Genomic DNA, 16,745 nt, shown 5'->3' with positions numbered 1-16,745 from the left:
ACGGCTGGTAATGGGTCGATTGAAGCAAGGACGTTTCCGTAGTGTATAGCAGGTCTATATACCTCATTATATCATTTTTTTATTATATCTAGAGATTATACTCTCACGTTGAGCTTATACTCTCACGTTGATAACATAACAAATTGATATTTTGAGAAAAATTTTTACAACATATGGACACTCCTATTATAGTTGAGCTTCTGAATAAAAATTAATTATTAAAAAACTAAAAATTTATTTGTGGCGGGCATTTTTTGTAATGAAATAATGAAAAAAATTAATAAAAATAAACTTAAAATATATTTTTAATTTCTTTTGACTAAAAAATTCAACCAAATAAAAAAATTTAGTAAAAGTGAAAAAGAAAAAAATAGTAATAATAAAAATAACAATCTAACAAGTAAAAAGTTGATGATATTAATTAAAAACTTTTAAAACGCTACACTTGAAAAATAAAAAAAGGAAAATTCGAATCATAAATCCATTTTAATTTAACAAAAAGAAGAAAATAAAAAAAATAAGTTAATAAAAATAAGGATAAGAATAGAGAAGAAAAAAAGATTGATTTATTAAAAGAGAAGATAACTTTATTCATTTTTTGTTATTATAAAATATTATAAAAGATAGCACTATCTTTTATTTTTATTACATTTAATATTTTACATTTTTATTTAAATTTATTTTAGTATTTATTTAAATTTATTTTAGTTTATTAATAAATTAATGGAATTTTTTTTTTGATATATTATGATATATAATATTTATTTATATTATTAGTATTATATTGTTAACTTTTATTTCTTTTAACATTTATCTAATTTCTTATTCATTTAATTTAACTTTAAAACTTTAATCAATATTATGCTGTTCTTATAGGGTAGGGTGGGGTAATATAGGCCTTTTTTAGCTATTTTTAATTTTGAGCTAAGAATATATACCAAGTGCCATAATACCAAAATAGTTTATTTTTTGAAGAAAACTAGCTTGAAATGATTAGAATGATTTAACATCATTTTTAGTAAATTAAATCAAAAAAAGTTTTCAAAAAAAGTGGTTGGTTAAAAAAATGGTTGTAAAACAATATTGATGTAAAAATATTCAAGAAAAAAAGGAAAAATTAAGCATAAAAGAGTACTTTATTTACCATTCTATATATGTAGAGTTGATTCGGGTAATATGAGTACCTAGGTAATATAAACATAAAAAAAGATTTCTAAGATGCGGAGCATTGAAGTTAAAGTTGCTATGTATTTTTTGAATTGATTTTATGAGGTGATAATAGAAAGCAGTATAATTTTTTTTTAAACATCTTTGCTTCCAAGCTTTGCAATCTTCCAAGCTTTGCACTCTTAAAGTGGTTGCTTAGCAAGAAACCACTATTAGAGTTGAAAGTTAATGGAAGAGAAAAGATGAAGATTGTAGATGAAGATTTTGACTTCCTATGTGGGTATTCACTCTCTAAAAGTTCATTGGATGAACTTTTCGACAAAAGCCAAAAATTCATCTCAGATATACAATGCACGTTTAGATTTTTCTGATTTTCAGTCAGAAATGGCAAGTTTTAAATATGTAACTGCTGCAACTATTGAAAACTTCCACAAATCTAATTCAATCTAATTCATTGATTTATCCTAACACGGCAATTGCTATTTGCATCTTCCTCACCATACCAGTCATAGTTGCTACGTCTACGTGCGAAAGAAGGTTTAGTTAACCCAAGAGCTAAAAAAGCTCCTTCCTTGCTTCCCCAAAGCACAAAGTTGACACGGTACGACCTTGCTTGTTTGATCTCTTGTAATACACTGTGATATTTTTCTTCGTTTATTAAAACTGCAATATCTTTACCGTCTTTATTAATCGGATATATACTTTAAATGAAAACAGTCAATCAAAGTAGCAGTCATTATATGAGGAAGCAATTTATTCCTTACTTTTTCCAATGATTTAAAAGATTGTTTAAATGTACCAATAGCAGCCTAAACTACCCATCTGTGTTTTGTAACAAACCTTGTATGATTAGCTTGTAAACTAGTTAACTCACTTTTTAAAACAAGTTGACATCTAGATAAATGCTTTAAATGTAGTTTTCAATTAATCAATGGTATCTCTAAAACCTCTTTCTAAACTAATAATTCATTGGACTGAACTAGTTCTATTAAATCGCTTTTATTTTTAAAATATCAACTAATAAAGTTGCGTTATTAATAACTGCAGCAAAAGGTCTATAAACATCTATAACAAAACCATTTGCAGTGAATACTAAAAGAGACTTGAATAAATGTCTCCTTTTTTTGCCCACTATATATATTCGTTGTAAAGTACTATTTGAACAATTTTTTACAGTATAAATAAGTACCATCACCTATAATTGCTAGCTGTTTGTCTTTTAAGTCAAACAAATCTTTGATCATAGCTGTGTTATTTGACAGCCAATCTTTTTGTGATCGTGGTTTTGCTCCTAAATTTTTGCACAAAAAATCAGTATTAAGCAAGGCTCTTATCTGATGGCAGTATTTCTGAACTTTCAACCGACATGAAAAACCAAATAACAAGCAATTAAATTTTGATCAAGACCAGCCTTTAACCAAAAAAGATAAACTGCAAGTGGTTGTTCTTTCAAACGTTTGAAATAGTTTTTTTTATTGTTTTTAACTCACTTACCAAATATAGAAACCTTTTGTAAAACTTTTATTTTGGAAACAATATCTAATATATTTTGTTACGTTATTTACATCACTAAACTTTGTGAATATAGATGCTGGTTTTGAATATCTAAACAGTAAGCTTTTAAATGAATCTTGTATCATTATTTTATTTAAGTTTACAGAGTTTTTTTACAATTGATATATTATCTAAATATTCATCTTTTAGCCAGTTACTATCTGTCACATGAAACTGACAATATCGACTATCAATTGGTATAAATATGTTTGTTTTAATGCAAAAAATCGATTATCCCTTTATTTGTTATTTTGCTAAATAGAGCCGATCCAGATTCATATTTACAAATAAAATAGATACAATTTGAATTTGCAATTCTATCGATTTCTATATTAATCGCATTTTCTTCAATAGATTGATCGCAATAACGATTGCCATTGTCGTCATCAACATAATTGTACTCTTCAGATTCGTTATCAGTACTCCTAGAATTATAATCGTCCTAATTTTCAAGAACAATATTAGAATTTGATTCGTAATTTGAATTATCTTCAATAAGAGTATTGTTAGAAATATAATTTTTATTTTTATGATTTGTATTAAGCAAAAGAACCACTATCATTCAAAGATTTTATCCTGATCCTGTATAAGATTTAACCGATCGAGTTTAAAATGATCAACAACTTTATTTATCATATTTTCATTTTTAATTTCAAACATCGTTTTTTGAACCTATACTATGACCTTTCTTTTGGCAAACACAACAATATCTATTTCTTAGATTATTTAATACCATTTTGTAATATTATTATCTAATTTTTTTTGATTTTTGTATATTATAAAAATCTTTAAATGATTTAATTCAAATTTAGTTAAACAAAACTGTAAAACTTTTCTTTCCAAGAATTATTAAAACGAAATGAAAAATTAAAATTTTAGGCATTATTTAAGTTCAAATAAAATAATTCCATTTTAATTTTGAGATAAATAACTGTTGTTCTAATTCCTTTTTAATCGTTTTAAAGCGTGGATTTTAATCTTATCAGATCAATTTTATCCTCCACAATTAAATATTAAATAGTTAAATAAACAGTGAGTGAACTATAAAGAACTGAAAAATGCTTCAATTTACGCTATGTAAGGTTTTCAACAAAACGATGTCTGAAAAAAATATTAGTTTTTTAAGGTTTACATATATTTTTAAGTTGTAAAGTGTAGTTTTATATTGTTTTCTAAAATTCTTAAGCATTAAAGCATTATTTGAATGCATTGACGAACTTATTTTACAAAAACAAAATGGGATATTCAATGGTTAGTGGAATCATTCAGCCTGAGGTCCTCATCAAAGGTACTTGGAACACTACAAACCACTTAAACGCTTTGGCGGCACACCTAAAATAATGCTAATGCAAGGCTAACTTCTGCATTCCTTATATTTGCCAAAATTAAAAACCAACGCGAAATATGCAAAGTTATCAAACCTTAATATCCGGTGCGCAATAAATCACAAATTGTGATTATTTAAAATAGTATCGAAATAAATATTGTTACCATATACAATAAATCCTTTTTATTTCTTAGTTGATAATTTAGTTAGAATTTTGTTTTCCTTATATATTTCGAGATCAGATTTATGATATGGTTTATAAATAAATGGAAGTATAATGAAGTTGGTAGTTATGCTTAAAAAAAGCAGATTTGAATTGTACGTACATAATATTCAACACACACAATATCTTAAAAACTATTTGTGTATGTTTGTAATGTTTGTAACAAGATACGTTCATTAGAATACACAAACACTCGCATTCACACACACACAGACATCATAAAGAATCCACACATATTAAACATCTAAAAGAAGAATAAAGTTTTTTACTTCTTTGATCTTTAAGATCATTGGAAAAATTATCAGACTTGTTGAGCCAAAGAAAAAGGTTTAAAAAGCGTTCTTTACTAATATAATATTGCTATGTTTTTAAGGAACATTTTATTTTATTTATTAGATTAAGAAAATTGTTTGTGAAGGATTTTAAATAAATAAGTAACATTATGTATAGCTGTTTTACATATTAATTGTAGCAGATGCTGACAGGGCATGAAACAATACATTAAAAATATTGAAGTATCATTAAATCTTAGATTCATGAAGATCTGATATATTCATGTGTTTTGAATTCTTTTTGCAGATAACACTTGACATGCATCCATAGGTTTTTTTTATGTTTTGTCTATGAGTGCTATTATCAAGTCGATCAACAAAATAATTAAATCTGTCAATGATCATGAGTGACTGCTGTATTAAATTGCATTTGATAATAACAACTGAATTTTATGCTGTAGTTATTTTAATTCAATATAAACTGCTTATCCTTCTGAATGCCTAATGATCTATTTATTTACAATGTAATAAGTTTGATTTATCAATTTCAACTATTTTTGCACTCTCATCAGCTTTAGTTTATCTTAAAAATACTGGATTTGCCTTTAGATCTTCTATGCAGATATTTTTGTAAGATATTAACCATTTAGTATCTGGAACAGAATCAAGCTTTGTTGCCTATTTTCTATTTACGATTATAAATTTGATGTTTACTGACAAACTACTATAAAATTAAAAAACCCAAAAAAATCTGTCTAAAACTTTTTGCTGATTGGTACATGTTATGTTTTCGTCATTTGAATTTTAAAATTAATTATCGCTAACTGGTACTGTGCTTGCAACTGTATCTTATATATTAGATATTAATCTCAAAACCCAAGGCTTATAAAGCACTAATTTTTTTGTAAAACTAAAGGAAAAGTTTCTGTAACTATTGTTGGCCTATTTTATTTCTCATGGCAAACAAAAAGCATTGTCATTAAAATATATACATATAATTAATATTATCACAATAATAATATTAAGGTAAAGTTTCTGTAATTGTTATTGTTGGTCTATTTTGTTTCTAATGGCAAACAAAAGGCATTGTTTTTTAAAAAATATATACAATTAACAGTAAAGATTTAAAATCAATACAAAGTATTAATTATTTGATCATATATTATGTAGAATTAAATCTTTTAAATTGAATTAATTATTATAAATTTTATTTTATAAAAGTATGTAATGCATTAACTATTAATTATTTTATTAATACTAATTAATGATTTTTTATTAAAAAAATTAAATAAAATGCCACTTTTTTTTTGAACTTTGAATGTTTAAATCCATTGCTTTTTTACTTTTCCTATAAATATTGTTAAACCTAATTAACTAATGTAGCCATACATTATGGTTATCATGAGTTTATAAAATCAATAACATTATTATTGGATAAGTTTATTATGATTTTTTATTATGGTATTAGATTATGATGCATTTTCAAGGAGTTGACTCAACTGCTCAGTTCTTAGGAGGTATGCCATTTTTGTGATACCAAAAGTTAACTATTAATTACTTGTAGTATTATATTAATTTCTTATAAACTAATTACTACATCTAAAAAAAATTTAGATGTATGGATGATCCAAGCTGATCAAAAAATCCGTCATGAAAAGACATTTCAATCTCTTAATCCTGTTAGCAATAAAATTTCTGGTTAGTTATATTTTGCGTATTTTATTATATAAATTTTATGTATTTTATTATGCTTTAAAATTCTCTCCCGTCTTCATATTTTCTTGAATCATATAGTTTACATTTTTTTTAGTCATTTGTCAACTGTTTTTTTGCTTTTTTATAATATTCTTTATTTTGGGAAATTTTCTTGTAACGAGCAACCACTGTTTATAGTGGTTGCTTGCAACTTTGTTATAGTTAAAAAAAGGCAAACTAAAATTAAAAGCTGTTGTATGGTGAATTCAAAACACTATGCTAATACCCTAAAGGTCAGCTTAGAATTTATATTGTATTTCATCAAAGTTTTTGATTTTGAAAGTCATCTGCGTGAACCATAACTGTAAAAATTTAAACCATTTTTCTTTTTTTCTCCAAAAGCTGCCAAAGCTTTTGCTTATTAATTTCAAAGCTTATTTCAATTACTTAATCTAGTTCTAGTTTCAAAGTAATTGAAAAGGTAATTTAGATAATCTTGGTTGCCTGCCTATATTTTGAGTTGTCTGTTATTATTAAAAAAAAAGTTTTATGTCTTAAACTAGTTTTAAAGTGTGTATTTTTACATGGAATAAAATTATATTTACATATTTGATGAATGTAAAATTATAAAAAAAATATTTTTTATTAATGATTATTTTTTTTCCAATGCTTTTATTAACTACTCATCTCTGTCTGTCTGGCTGTGAGCATCAAATCTTCCAATCTATTTTTGTTTCACTTCCTGATGATAAGTTTTCTTCAAATTTTGTATACATACTCTTGGTTGATGACAATACAATATTCAATAATTAGTTTTGCAATAAGTCAATTAATTTAGTTATTTTTATTTTTTAATTCAGTTTATTTTTTATATGGAAGAAGATTAATAAATTTTAAAATAAGTATATTATTTGTTTTCTACTTATATGCGCAATTAGCTTATTTGAATCAGGTGTTAACTTCGTAAACTCTGTGGTTCGAGACCCGCCTCTTCCAGAATTATTTTTGTTTTTTTACACACGCATACAGCCGAATGTTAATAAAATAAAATAGTAGTATTAGAAAAAAATTATTTCAAAATTTATGTTTTAATAACATAGAAGCATTGGGTTTTGAAAATTTGTTTTAGTTTTACTTATTATCTTCAGCGGTTATGATATGTTAAATTTATTGTAAGAAAATTATTGTTGCATTTATAAAGTAGCGTTAAAAATGTCTTGGCATTTTTATTTGTGTCATGTTTTATGTAATTGAACTTTAAATGAATGCTATTCGCAACTTGAACATCTTTTAAAAAAGTTTTTTTTTAAAACATTTGAACTAACGTTTTAAGCATTGTCGTATTTTTATTGCGCACTTGTCTTTTAAAGAGAGAAAGAAGTTTTTTTGTAATTAAACTTTTAATGAATGATAATGGAAAGATAAAATAGCTTTCGATCAAGTTTTTTTGATGTTATTCTTTAAGATAAAAATGTATCATTATATTAAAATTATTTTTAAAACTTTCATTCATTCTTTATAAAAAGCATTGTAGATTGTAAAAATAGGCATTGTAATTTAAATAGAATGATGTAAGTTAATTGAAAATAAAGAAAATCAACTTCACCAATCGACTTAAAAATGTTGCTTTATTGTTACGTTAAATTAAAAAGTAATAATTAAAAGTTATTTCGTTGATAGAAAGTAATAGTCTATTACTTTTAATTTTTATACACTATTTCCAGTAGCCCTTCAAAAGATTCGGGTGGTATTTGCCATCGGGCAACCATAAGTGTACACCGCTGTATATAGTTTGGTACCCAGATGTAATCCCATACCAATACCTAACCCTAACCCTGACCAGATGTAATCCCATAACAATAAAAATTAAATTGGTTTGTTAATATATTTTACACCACATTAAGATCTTTTAAACAATAACTATAACAAAAATTACTAATGAAATCTAAATTCGTTATTCAAAAAATATTATATTTCTTTATTATTTATTTCTTGAAATTGTTATATATATATATATATATCTTTTTTTTATCTTAGCACAATTTAGTTTTATATTGTTATTTTTTACATATTTAAATGAACCATATTAAAACATAATTTGCGCTTATTATTAAAACTTATGATGTATGAGCTTAACAAGATTTTGAATAAAGAAATTTTAGATTTGAATAAAGAATTTAGAAAGAAAAAAGTTTAATTCAATTGGTAAAAAAAGTTCTTTTAAACGAAAACACTTTTTTAAAACAAATAATAATGTTTCATGGTTTCTTTTATACAATTAAATCTGCGATTGAGGCTTGTGAAATCTTAACGTTTTTTTGTAATAAATTAGTTTGCAAATAAATAAAATGTAAAATAATTATTACTTTAAAATGTATTGCAATATCATTTTACGTTCATTCAAGGTTAAATTTTTAATTTTTAAAAGCATACCTAATATAAGGTTTTTTTAGTTAATAGAAAATTTATTTAACTATCTGTTTTTTGTTGCTTAACATATAGAGGAAATTGCTATTTTGTAGTAAGATGCATACTGCATAAGGCTTCATAACTAGGCCTGAGTTTAAATTCATCAGAGGGGGAGGGGTTGGCCAGGGGCCCCTTTACTTTATTTCTAAAGGACCTTTTTTTTTTTGACTGGTACCACCCAAACTATCGCTGGGTATGGCACTGATATATATATATATATATATATATATATATATATATATATATATATATATATATATATATATATATATATATATATATATACCAGTGATAAAAGTAAAACTATAGAATAAACGAAATAAATTAATATCCAAATGTTGTCACGAAAACAAATTTGTTATCTGCAACTCTAAGGTTATCTTAAAAAATAAATAAATATATATATATATATATATATGTTTTTTTTAATTAAGACTTTAAATATGATTTTATAAACTTAAATTTAGTTTTGAAGGAATGTAAAATAGTAAATTGTTGAATGTAAAATTAATTTCAATGGAACGTAAAATAAATTTTTGGAACGTAGAAATTTTTTTTTTATCATCTGCTAACTCATTTCAAAACAAAATTCTCTCCACCATATATTATAATATTATAACTCATTACATAAAATGTAATTCTCTCCACCATATATTATAATATGCAAAAGCAAGTTCAAAATTTTTTTTATTATTATAAAAAAGGGAGAAGTGTTTTTGTCTAAGAGAATTCTTTGCACAAATATATTAAAATTTTTTGTGTCTTATAAATTCAATATCATGTAAAAGTTCTTTGACATGATACATTTATAAACATAAATTATGTTTACAAATTCTTTATTACAAAATCTTTATTAAAAATACTACATTAAATACATAAAAATTAAAATAAAATAATTATTTGGGATAAACAAAACAAAAGATTATGTCAAGTATAAGATTGTTTAAAGAAATAATTTAAATTAAATAGAAAATCAATTATAGAATCTAACAGGTTCTATCAATAAATTTTATATTAGTTTAAATGATTTTTAATACAGTTTAAAATTAAATTTAATTACAGCGCAATACTTTAAAATACTTTCCAAATATCAATACAGTGCTCGAAATGAATATTTAGAGGTTGCCAATCAACACTGATTGACTAAATTGATAAGAATTGAAAAGTAGCTGATCAAATCATTTTTCAGGCGATCAAATCTTTTGTTAGTTTGTATCACATTTTTATAAGAGTAGCATATTTTGCTTCACACTTTTTATGTTTCTTCTTGATAGTACTGCTTATACCACTGAATTCCCACTTGGTTAAAAATTCCAAAACAATAAAAAAATCAAAATAAAAACTTAAACTTGGTCTTATTTTAAAGTGCCATGTTATAAATACGAAAGAGCCTTTTAAATAAATTTTTTTAAGTATTTCGTTATAAAGGCACTTAAGCAAATGTTTAATAAAAAAATAATTTTTTTTAAAGGCTTTTTATACTTTTTTTTTTATACTTTAGCCGGACAACTTTCCAGCTTAAGTATAAAAAAATTTATGATAAGTTGTCCAGCTTATCCTAAGTTACCATAAAAATTACAAATAAGAAATTAATTAAGTTGATCAAGTCAACTTTTGATTCATCATTTGATTATGCAAAGTTATTCATTTAAAACGTTAAAAAAACTATTCAAAATTTAATTACCAAAGTCTTTTGAAATGATTTGTCACTCTCCTACTTGTTAATAAAGTGGTTGTAGAAATTTTTATATTCGATGACATTTTCATTCACAAAGAATAAGAGAAATGAGTGAACTTTTATAATATTATAATTAAGATCATTTATTTTTATAAAACAACAATGTGATGTATAACATTGTTATACATCACATTGTTGATTTTTGTATATAGTTGTTTTATTAGAACAATTGGTTATGTTTTAACATTTGAAAATTGTTTTTTATTATTTAATCAATTACTAAATTATTAAATAAAAATTAAATATAAAAAATTATTAAAAAAAAAATGTTAGTTTTTTTTTTTTTTTTTTTGCAAGTTGTTTTTCTGTCTTGTTATCGCTCAAAAAGCATTTATTATTACAATTAAAAATTTTACTATACGTGGCATGAATCAACAAATGAAATTTCCGAATAAAAAAAATTTCATCAAAACATAATAATTTTAATTTTTCAAAAAAACCTGTGCAAGACTCTCTGGCTGGGCAGCCCATGTAGCCCGCTAAATTGGGTTTAGACAGGCTAATTATAGCTTGTGCACTCATTTACTCCTGCCAAAGCCTATATATATATATATATATATGTGTGTGTGTGTGTGTGTGTGTGTGTGTGTGTGTGTATATTGTTAGTTGATGTATGTACTAAAACAGGCTGTTTCCGTGTGGCGTCAGAGATGTTATCTGAACACGCATTCAAAGTTTTTTATATACATTTTTATTTACTATTATTTAGTTAATATAAAAAATATTTAAGATATACATTATTATTAAAAAATATTGTGTGATTTTTATCACACAATATTTTTTAATGATAATGTATATCTTAAATATTTTTTAAAAATTAATATATATAAAATTGATATATATAAAATCACACTTTATATATATCAATTTCTCTTTTTAAGGTGAACAGGCCAAGAAGTTCTTTATGAGGTCAAACTTACCCACTCCGGTTCTTGGACAAATTTGGTAAATAAGTTTACATATTTAAAAAATGGTTTACATAATATTATGTTATACACACACACACACACACACACACACACACACACACACACACACACACACACACACACACACACACACACACACACGCACACACACACACACAAGTTTCAGGGTCTTTAAACTTTCTTTTTTTTTTTTACATTTATTATAGCAAAATCAATTAGATTTTGCAAGTTTTTTTGTTTTGTTTTTAATTTAAAAATGCTTCGTTTTACCATTTTTTTTTTATTGCTAAAATTTCCAAACTATATTAAAGAAAAGAAAATTCTTTTTAATAAACTTTTTAGTTTATGTTTTGGTTTATGCCTGTATAAAATTCTGTAAAGTAAAAGTAAAAATATATGTATTATAATATATATAATATCATAAATATAAATAAAACTCTAAAGTTAAACGCATATTTAATCCAAAATGTCATAATGCAATTTTATTTAATATAAATAATAAATTATAACGACTCAAACAATTTTTGAGCTGTTATGATTTATCTTTTATATTATTTAATAATTTTGTATTAAATTAATATGAAATATTTCATATTAAGCTTTCCCAGATACACCATATGAAACAAGCTTATGGAGAAGACCTATATGCCAAACTTAGTTGATAGCTTTAGATATGTCAAGAGCAATAACCCTAGCCTCTCTGCCCCCATCTAACGCATAATAAAATCTTTAAGTCCCAGTTGGCAAGTCAACCATAGAGGGAGAGTATCGAAAAGCGTATTGATTGTCTGACAGTAAGTTAAAAATGTAAACTTATTTTCAGAAACAATTCAACCTTAGATAATTTGCAGGGTAAGGATCTATAAATATGTGCCTTAAGTCATCCTAAAAAATAATACTGGTGTATATGAGTGTCCCGTGCGTCATAAAATTTTGAATTGAAATAAAAAGTATTGAATTTAAATTAAACAAAGGAGGAAGTATAACATCTTTCTCCTCTTGTTTCCTGCACAAAATTGTTCTTCACAATTTGCCTTGTGGTACCTGAGAACTACTGATATTGATCTTTGTCATATACAGTTGGCATATTCGATCTGCTTGGAAAGCAGTAAGCTGTGTTAAACATTTTTTTAGACAGCAAACACATAAATTTTTGCTTTCATTTTGAATCTTTGCTTGATTTGGCATTGTGGTATTTTACTAAATCAAACTATCCTTTTTACAAAATTTAACCTGACTTTATATTGGATAGCAATCCATTAACATACCTACAATTATTATTAATTACAAACAATTAAAATCAAGAAAATAATTACTTAAATTACAAGGAAATAATTCTTACATAATTCTTTCCTTTAAAGGAAATAATTATTTAATTAAATGACACTTGTCATACTTATTGACAATTTAGATGAGATTTTATTTGATGACACATTCCTACAAAAGATTTTTACTGCTCTTTAAAGGACAAATCTTCCTTTCATAAAGTTTTCCTCTGACTGGCGCCCCCTCCCCTCCACACTTTTTTATGTCAATTATTTTAGTTACTTTAATATTTTTTTAAATCTTTATAAAAGCTTTTCAACAATATGTTAATATTTTTATGCATTTTGACAGTAGTTTATACTTTAAAAAATGCTAATATTTTCATGCAATATATAAGCCAAGGTAACCAATTCGGTTAAAATTTTATCAAGAGTTTGGTTCGGTTGTATGCTACGTTTGCACCAATTTTTATCAAATTATAAAAAGTGGTTCTCATTTAACAGGTGCTTTTATTGTCGCACTATAAAGTCAAAAGTTCACTCAATTTGAACATTTAAATTAAATTTTCCGCAGGTTCCAAAGTTCCAAAGTTAAATGGTTTCAAAATTTGCATCACAAGGTCCCTTGATGTGTACGCTATCAACCTATATAAGTGGCGTTCTTGGGTAGCTAGGTTGACATTACCAAGATCCGTGCTAACAGAGTATGCATATAAACATTTTCTTTCAAAGTACTCTGCCATTTAATGCTGAATTTTTCGTCTAATATTTTTGGAAGAACTATTTTTCGAGTTTAAAGTTCAACATCTACTACTAATTTTCACAAGAGATTTTTTCCTTTTTGCAATTTTATAATTAATTTGCGCATCTCTTTATACATGTAAGATTTTTATTTAAACTCATGTTTATAACTAAATTTTTGGTGAAAAAATTGTTACCTTAATTAAAATACATGAACGAACAAGTTTGAACAAGTTTAAATCAACTACTTAGGAATTATTAGTTTTATTAGTGTACGAAAATGTTTGTGACATAAATTCAAAAATTAAACTTTTTCAGTTTTACAAATAAATATTTTTGTTTAGTTAATTATTTTTAATTTCTTGTACAATATATTCTTGTTAATTTAATTTTAAAAAATTTTGCGTTTAAAATGGTTTTTATTAAGTGTTTTTTCTAAATTGAAAACTTTTGTGACTAATTGTACATATTTTTTTTTTTTTTTTTTTTTTTTTTTTTGTTATTCACCTCCTCAAGGCCGAGAAGGCCACTACAGATGAGGAGGCTACTTAATAGTGGTTTTAACCCTCTCTCAACTCTATAACTCCGAAACACGAACCTTAGGGAACAAGGCCGCTGCGCGGAGAAACAAGTTGATATATAAAGTCATATATATAAAGTATAGTCATATATATAAAGTATATACAAGTGATATATAAAGTCACATATATAAAGTTCTCTGTTTGAAATTTAATGCCAGCGCACAAAAAGGGCTGGTAGAATGATCATTTTCAAGTTAGTCTGCGCGATTTGATAAATTCATTTTTTTCTGCTATTTAAATTAAAATTAAAATAGTGAAAAGAATGCTTTGAATAAGTACTAAATAAGGTATTTTTAAAAAAACTGGTAAAAAAAAGCCCGTTCATCAGGAAGAATCTGAATGATTCTTCCTGATGAACCTACTGATGGTGAAACACAGTGTTGAAGTAATCAAAAATTAGATAAGTGTTTTTACTAATTTATATACATATATATATATATAATATATATATATATATATATATATATATATATATATATATATATATATATATATATATATATATATATATATATATATATATATATATGTATATATATAGATATAGATATATATATATATAAATATAGATATAGATATATATATATATAAATATAGATATAGATATATATATATATAGATATGCGGTAGTGGTGTCGTGGTAGAGCGCTCGCTTTATAAGCGAGAGGTTCCGAGTTCGATCCCCACCATGTCCCTGGTAGTACCGAGCTCAACTTGTTTCTCCGCGCAGCGGCCTTGTTTGTTAAGGTTCGTGTTTCGGAGTTATTGAGTTGAGAGAGGGTTATAACCACAATTAAGTAGCCTCCTCGTATGTAGTGGCCTTCTCGGCCTTGGGGAGGTGAATTAACAAAAAAAAAATATATACATATATATATATATATATATATATATATATATATATATATATATATATATATATATATATATATATATATATATACATATATATATATATATATATATATGTATATATGTATATATATATATATACACATATATATAAATATGAATATATACATATATTTATACATATATATATATATGTGTGTGTATTAATATATATATATATATATATATATATATATATTTATATATATATATATATATATATATATATATATATATATATATATATATATATATATATATAAATTTATAGTTCTATAGATTGTGGCATTTGGGAGTACGGAAGGAAAAAATGATTCTTATGCCAACAAATACAACAAAATGGGCTTTCCAACGAATTCTTTTAACAAAATGCTCAACTTTTTCAATCAAAGAATTTTTTTCTTAAAACCAAATACAAAAATAGATGATACATTTAATAATAATGATAATTATGGATTTAAAACAAAAAATACCCCACCTTTTATACCTGATTTAGAAAATTTTGAAAATGACCTATTACATTTAATTAAAACAATCAAGTTTGGCCCTATAAAAAACGAATTTCAAACAGAATTAAAGTTAGATGTTAAAAAAATTAAATCAAACCCTAATATTTTGGTTTTTGCTGATAAAACAAATAATATTTACCAACTCACAACAGAAAACTATGAAAAAATTTTACGCGACAATATTACTAGTTCTTATGAAAAAGCCCCTAAAAATTTGGAAAAGGCAATTAATTTAGAAGCGCAAAGTATTGCTAAAAAAATAAACCTTGATAATAGAATCGAATCAACTGCCCCTGCACAAGCCTTCGTAACACTAAAAGACCATAAACCAAATTTTCAAAACAAACTTCCTTGTAGGTTATTGGTTCCCTCAAAAAGTGAGATTGGACATATAAGCAAAATTAATTTGGACAAAATTAAAAATATTCTTAGAAATAAATTAAATTTACAGCAGTGGAAAAATACCACTGATGTTATAAATTGGTTCTCCATAATCGAAAATAAAAATGACTGCACATTAATTCAATTTGACATTAATGATTTTTACCCCTCAATAACCGCAGATATTTTAGATAAGACTATTGAATTTGCAAAAAGCCACACAGCTATTCCTGATGACACAATCCGTATAATAAAACATTGTAGAAAAACCTTACTTTATTTTAATAAGGAAACTTGGAAAAAGAAAAACATACATGACTGCTTTGATGTAACAATGGGCAGTTATGACGGAGCAGAAATTTGTGAATTTGTTGGACTATATATTTTAGATTTGTAAAGTAAAATAATCAATATAAAAGATTTAGGCCTTTATCGCGACAATGGTTTAATAGTAATGCGTGGAAAACCTGGTCCATAGCTCGACAAAATTAGAAAAGATATTATAAAAATTTTTTTTAAATATTGGCTTTCAAATCGAAATAAACATAAATTTAAAAATTGTGAATTTTCTTGATGTCACATTTAACCTCTCTGAAAATTCATATAAGCCTTTCAAAAAACCAAACGATGAAGTATTATATATTAACATTAACTCTAACCATCCACCCCAAGTTCTAAAACAAATCCCGATTTCAATTAATAACAGACTAAACCAAAACTCCTCAAATGAAAATGTATTCAATTCCTCTAAACGAATATTTGAAGATGCCCTAAAAAAAGTGGTTTTGAAAATTTTGAAATAAAATTTGACCCTGAAAAAAAGAATACAAAAAAACAAAATAGAACTAAAAATGTAATTTGGTTCAAGCCCCCATATAGCAAAAATGTTTCTACTAAAATAGGAAAAGTGTTTTTAAAATTGGTCGATAAGCATTTCCCGCGATCTAATAAATTACATAAAATTTTTAATCGAAATACAATTAAAGTTAGCTTCAGTTGCACAAAA

General features: G+C 24.9%; 1 protein-coding gene across 5 annotated transcripts in view; it reads left to right on the top strand.

Annotated features, from left to right (window-relative positions):
* Positions 1-3,723: 3,723 nt before the first annotated feature.
* Positions 3,724-16,745, top strand: part of LOC100209603 (intersectin-1) — a 104,759-nt gene continuing 91,737 nt past the window's right edge. For 2 of the 5 annotated variants that reach the window (XM_065792018.1, XM_065792023.1), the window contains exons 1-4: positions 4,094-4,366; positions 6,012-6,060; positions 6,158-6,241; positions 11,327-11,390. In XM_065792018.1, the coding sequence (XP_065648090.1) occupies positions 6,015-6,060; positions 6,158-6,241; positions 11,327-11,390 (194 nt within the window). In that variant the 5' untranslated portion in view covers positions 4,094-4,366; positions 6,012-6,014. Of the gene's footprint in view, positions 3,848-4,093; positions 4,599-6,011; positions 6,061-6,157; positions 6,242-11,326; positions 11,391-16,745 lie in introns of those variants that run through there. The other 3 variants (XM_065792019.1, XM_065792020.1, XM_065792021.1) reach the window with 3 other exon arrangements.

This window comes from Hydra vulgaris, chromosome 03 (assembly GCF_038396675.1).
Source record: "Hydra vulgaris chromosome 03, alternate assembly HydraT2T_AEP".
Taxonomy (NCBI): Eukaryota; Metazoa; Cnidaria; class Hydrozoa; order Anthoathecata; family Hydridae; genus Hydra; species Hydra vulgaris.
Note: the sequence above shows the minus strand (reverse complement) of the source record. Positions and strands in the feature narration are given on the sequence as shown.